The sequence below is a fragment of the Bos taurus genome, chromosome 1 (assembly GCF_002263795.3).
Source record: "Bos taurus isolate L1 Dominette 01449 registration number 42190680 breed Hereford chromosome 1, ARS-UCD2.0, whole genome shotgun sequence".
In the NCBI taxonomy this organism is placed as follows: domain Eukaryota; kingdom Metazoa; phylum Chordata; class Mammalia; order Artiodactyla; family Bovidae; genus Bos; species Bos taurus.
In genome coordinates, this window is record NC_037328.1 from 113,319,148 (window position 1) to 113,325,147 (window position 6,000).

The following is a 6,000-nucleotide window of genomic DNA, read 5'->3' on the forward strand; positions in this document are numbered from 1 at the left end:
TTCAACTGTAGAAATAGATCCCTTATCCTCAAAGGTAGGTTTCTGACTGCCCTCATTTAGATGTAGTATTTGACCTAGAAGAAACTAAGTACAGAGCTTTGATGACAGAATTTCAATCCTGTATCTGTAAAAGGTTTCCATGGAAATGAGTCTGAACCAGAATAACGTTACCATTATCATGAAAAAAAAAAATGATGAAAAAATGAAATGGCCCCCTCTCAGACACTAGTTTTCAATAATAACCATTTTTGTCTTTGTCCCCAGCGTTCCGGAGGTGCTCTGGCCATTCCCTTGTGTGCATTCCAGGGGACCGTGTCTCTCCAAGCCCCGACCGGGAAAACCCTATCTCTGTCTACCTATGAGGTGAGCGCAGAAGGGCAAAAAATAACCCCAGCCTCTAAGAAAATAGAAGTCTACCGATCCAAAAGTGTTGGCCATGAACCAAACTCAGAAGATTCTGCCTCCACAATTGCGGACACCAGTGTGAAAATACACTTGGAGGTTCTTGAAATTTGTGATAATGAAGAGGCCCTGGACACGGTGTCAATCATTAGCAACATCAGCCAGTCCTCCACGCAGGTCAGATCGCCTTCCCTACGCTACTCACGGAAGGAGAACAGATTCGTTTCCTGTGATTTAGGGGAAACAGCCTCATATTCTCTCTTTTTACCCACAACTAATCCCGATGGTGATATCAACATCTCCATTCCAGACACTGTGGAGGCACACAGGCAGAACAGTAAAAGGCAGAGCCAAGAGACTGTTGGCTACCAGGAGGAAATCCAGCTGTTAAATAAAGCTTATCGGAAAAGAGAAGAAGAAAGCAAGGGTGACTAGTGATCATTTAGCCTGATAAAGGCAAGAATGGCTCTGCAACTTCAAATGACTAAACTAACACCTTTGTTCTGAAGCTTATTGATTTTCTTTATTATTTGTTGGTTTACATAAGCTTAACAGACTTAATTATTTTTAGCACAAACAGCTGAAATTAGTGCAAACACTTAAGTGCTTTTGATGTGTTACTTATAGATCACTCACTGTGGCAATTAAAAGGTTCTGTTTCTTATCCGATTTCTAAAAATCTTTTCTAAATCAAAACCCTGGTCTAGTTTACTAATGTTTTCACCTATATCTGTCAACCTCAGAGTAAACAGAAAATTGTATAAAGTCATTGAAAATATTGTTCTCATGCATGTGTCTTGACACATAATGTTGGCCCTTACTGCAAGGGGGAAAATGACATTTTGGGAATGGAAAGAATGTAGCAAAACTCTGAGTTGTATGTGAAGAAAGAAAGAGAGAAAAAGAAGTCTCTCCATCGTGTCCGACTCTGTGACCCCATAGACTGTAGCCTACCAGGCTCCTCTGTCCATGGGATTTTCCAGGCAAGAGTACTGGAATGGGTTATATGTGAAGAGGCTTGCCTAAATGTGGCTTGCAAAGCAAGCTTATTACAGTTACTGCTTTAGCTTCATACTGATATCTAGGAAATACATTCCTGCATAAAATAGCAAATAAGCTTCCAACTCTGAAACATGCATGTCCCTAGTCTGTACCTAGTTGTTCCCTTCATTTCTATAAAGTACAAATTGTTTACTGATTTTTTTATTTCTCTCTTAAATATGAGTGTTCTCCTTTCATCTTTTCAGTATGTTGACTGCTCTTAAATATATTGTATGTTAGAAGTAGAATTGGAAGTAGCTCTTAAACATATTGGAAAATGTTGTAAATATATACTTATCATTTCTAGAAGTGTTTTGTTTATTTGAACAGAAACTAGGAAAAAAACACTCCAAGTTCTGTGAGGTACACCCAAGTAGAGTAACAAAATTCTGGGTAGAGCAGAGGAAAAATCCTCTAAGTCCAAATTAAAGGGTCTGTTTCTAAAGCTGCAGATTTGGCAAACCTCCTTAGCTGCTCTTGAAGTATAGAAAATTTTAGTTCACCTATCTTCCAAGTTTAGGTGCTTTTTCATTTCCTTCCCAAAGATGTGTGTGCCTCAAGCAAAGAAACAATTCAATATAATTTATTGATTGTGAGGTATATGTTTCAAGATTAATTTTTAAATGTGTTACATTGCAAAAATGCAGATATCACCTTGTTAGAATAATAGTAACATACGTATCAAAAATTAAGAAGTGATTTTTCTTTAAATTGCTTTATTCTGATCTTTGTGTAAATATATATTAAATGTATTACTTAAATGTTTATTTTTCAAAGTTATTAAGTTGACATTCTACATTTTTAAACTTTGTACTCTCTCACTTTACTCACATATCTTTATTATTAATTACAGACTGAATTATTTTTTTAAATGATTTATTTTGGCTCCCATTTCATTATGTTGAATCAGAATGCTAAATTACTTCACATAATCCTTCAGATTGTTTTATCTTTAGATTATTTTTTTTGCTACCAAGAAATCATTTTCAAAATAATTCAGATGTATTCACTACAAATGTAGTTAATTTAATATTTTTTAAGATCAAACTTGAGGGTTAATTTAATATATGACAAATGGCCAGATTAATCTGACAGTATAAATCAACAGTGTTAAATGCCTGTTATAAAAGCAAAAGTTGAATATTCTAATAATGCTTTGTAAAAGATGGGTTTTGATATATTAAACTTAGTTGTATAACTTTATAAAACAGAAAAGTGATTTTGCTGCTTAAAGTATAATTTCTACCAGCAAGGAAATTACAAACAGAATCATAATAAAAATGAAGAAATGCAGCACTTTGAGTGGAAAGGAGGAGATGACAAAAATTAATGTTTAATGAACATAAGGACTTGATTGTAAGACAGTAACAGCCCTTTCTCTCCTGTGTGCTATTTTCTTTTCACTGGACTTGGGCCTATGCCGGAGGAACTGAATACAAAACAAAAAAACACTAGCATATTCCCATTTAATTGTCTTTGGTTGTTGAATTAACTATATGATGGATACACTTAAAAGTTCTGTTGTATTGATACAATACCAGGATTATTTACCCTCAAGCCATAGACTAATCAGCATCACAATGGTAACCTGTAACACTTCAAACTCCAAGGCAACAGGAAGTGGATCTCAAGAAAAATCTACAGGGGCCTATGCCAAAGCATGAACGGCTCCTATCAATCCCTGTTAAGAGAGGGGAAAGTTTGACTACACCAGTATAAAATCTGCTTACTCTTTAATGTGATTATGATTGTAAAAATGTGTTCTGGTATAGGACATATCCTTATAGATATTTTGTGCTATGTTTAAATATATTACCTTTGCATTGTTATATTGTTCTTATTATTAATAAATGCTCTACTTCATATAGTTTATCTCTTTTCTACACAGATTGATATAGCTGAAGACAAAAACTGTTTACTTAATAAAAATATCACCACCTGGTGGTGACTCCTATAAACTGAAAAGTCATAATACCTATAATTTCCCAATAATATAAAAGCATATTACATAATCCCAAAGACTTCCAAGAGTTATGACTGACAGAGGCAACCATTTTGAAGATAGCAAATATCACAGTATTAATTAAAACAATTTTTAAAAGGCTTGGTAATGCATTGTTTGGAAGTTTTTTTCTCAATATAGTTCTGTAGTACTGAATTTAATAAATAGATTTTCTCTTAATTTCTTGTACTATTCAGCTACTTTCATTCATGTATTCATCATAATATTTAGTGAATGCCTATTTCATGCTAAAAATTATTCTAGGTACACAGGATTATAACTATGTAATAATTATGTAATATTTTGCAAAAAAAAACAAAAAAAATGTGTGTGTATATACACATATATACTGTGAATAGACTGTGAGCACACACGAGACTTCTTTGACTTCCTTTTTTCTTGGGGAGTATAGTTGTTTTACAATGTTGTGTTGGTTTCGGCTGTAAAGACTTTCCTCACATCTGACATCATGTGTGAGTTCTGGTGTTCCCCAAACCACTATCAATTTTAATAATTCACTAGAAGAACTCATAGAACTCCTTGAAAGTTGTATAGTCACAGTTATGGTATGTTACAAGGAAAGGATACAGATCACAATCAGCCAAGAGAAGAAGCACATACAGCAGAATCCAGAAAAAAGGCCTAAGTATGGAGCCTCTGCTTTCCTTTCCCTGAGGAGTCATGAACAGCACTACTTCCCTAGCATCAATGTGTGACAACACACGTGGAATATTGCCAATAAGGAATGAATCTTGTTGTGCAGTCTTTAATGGGACTTCATCATGTAGGAGTAGGGCAAAGATGGTTGACTTCTCACAAGACTGATCTCAGTTTCCATCTCCTCAGGAGGTCAAGCTTATATGGAATGAATAACTCAAAGGTACTACACTAAATCACATTTTTACTATCTGGCTGATCTAAGGACCTCAAAGTCACTTCTATCACGTATAACATTCCAAGGGTTTAGAGCAAAGGTCAGGCCTCTCTTTGGATAGGATTAAGCTCTTCACTACATATATGTACATTGGTCATATACAGCTCTTATACAGGTCATATACAGAGCTTCACTACATATATATGTATATATGCATATATGTCTGGAAAAGGCAATGGCACCCCACTCCAGTACTCTTGCTTGGAAAATCCCATGGAGGGAGGAGCCTGGTGGGCTGCAGTCCATGGGATCGAGAAGAGTCGGACATGACTGAGCGACTTCATTTTCACGTGTCACTTTCATGCGCTGGAGAAGGAAATGGCAACACACTCCAGTGTTCTTGCCTGGAGAATCCCAGGGATGGGGGAGCCTGGCGGGCTGCCGTCTATGGGGTCGCACAGAGTCGAACACGACTGAAGAGATTTAGCAGCAGCATGCATATATCTCAGGTAATGCTAAGTATTTTGACATAAAATAGGCACCAGATGTAATTTTTAAAAATTAGAATAAAGGAATAATGACAGAAGAAGTGTTGTTTTCAAATATTTCAGTGAGGAAAGCATTCGCTGATTAAGGTAACATTTCATCAAAGATGCAAGTCAAAGACCAAGGTGTTAACTGATTTGGTTCTTGGTAAGAGCTCTCTTCTTGGCTTGTAGACAGCCTCTGTCCTCACATGGCCTTCCTTCTGAGGAAAGAGAGCAAGCTCTCTGGTGTCATTTGAAACATTATCTCAAACAATCCACACTATTTCCTTCTTCTTTTGTTCCTATCATCTCCAATGACTATCTACTCCTATACTGAAAAATTCACATACTTGTGTATCAGGTGTGCCCAACGGGTACATTTATTTGAACTCTCCATTCCTATAATTTTAATATTAGCTAAGAACTCCCCAAACATACACTCTCAGTCTTCTCCTCTCTACACTTTTAACTCATAAAACCAACTGCTTTCTAGACATCAATTTGTATGTTTCATAGGTGCTCAAACTCTACTATTATTAATTATATATATTAACTCAAGCCTCGCCCTCCAACTTCCCCCCACCAAAATCTTCCTCATCCTATGTTCTTTATATTTTAGGATACAGTACCTCTCCGTTGGATCATCTTTCAAATCTTCAACTTAGGAGTCACCTGACCCTTTCCTCTAATTCTCCACATCCAAGTGAATTACCAAATCTTGATCATATTTTTTTCATTAGTATTTCTTAATTCCAGTCCTTCCCATATTCCATCTTGTTCTGTCATCCCATTCTGTCTCCCCAAAATCACAGCCTAAGTCTCTCTACATACATTCTTGCCTTCTCCATTCCTTTCTACTCAAAGCAGTCAAAAAAATATTTCCCTGATTTAAAATGTATTATTCTTTCTGTGACATGTAAGGTCTTTTATGGCCAGGCTCCTTTCTATCACTTTGGCCTTAACCATCAATTTCTTAAGTTTCAGTGTGGAATTTTCTCACTCTCTAACATTTCCGTCGTCTTTCTTCAAGCACAATGTTCCATCCACCTGTAATAATTTACTGCTTACTCTCTCATTCTTTAGAAAGAACCTGATTCCAAAATTATATTCTTTTTCCATAACATCTCACGGCTATTGGTGGGTGGGGGATATTT

At 36.0% G+C, this 6,000-nt stretch overlaps 1 protein-coding gene across 1 annotated transcript in view; it reads left to right on the plus strand.

Annotated features, from left to right (window-relative positions):
- Positions 1-2,161, plus strand: part of GPR149 (G protein-coupled receptor 149) — an 87,218-nt gene extending 85,057 nt beyond the window's left edge. The window contains exon 4 of the mRNA XM_003585692.6: positions 265-2,161. Coding sequence (XP_003585740.3) covers positions 265-837 — 573 coding nt within the window. The 3' untranslated portion in view covers positions 838-2,161. The remainder of the gene's footprint in view (positions 1-264) is intronic.
- Positions 2,162-6,000: the final 3,839 nt, after the last annotated feature.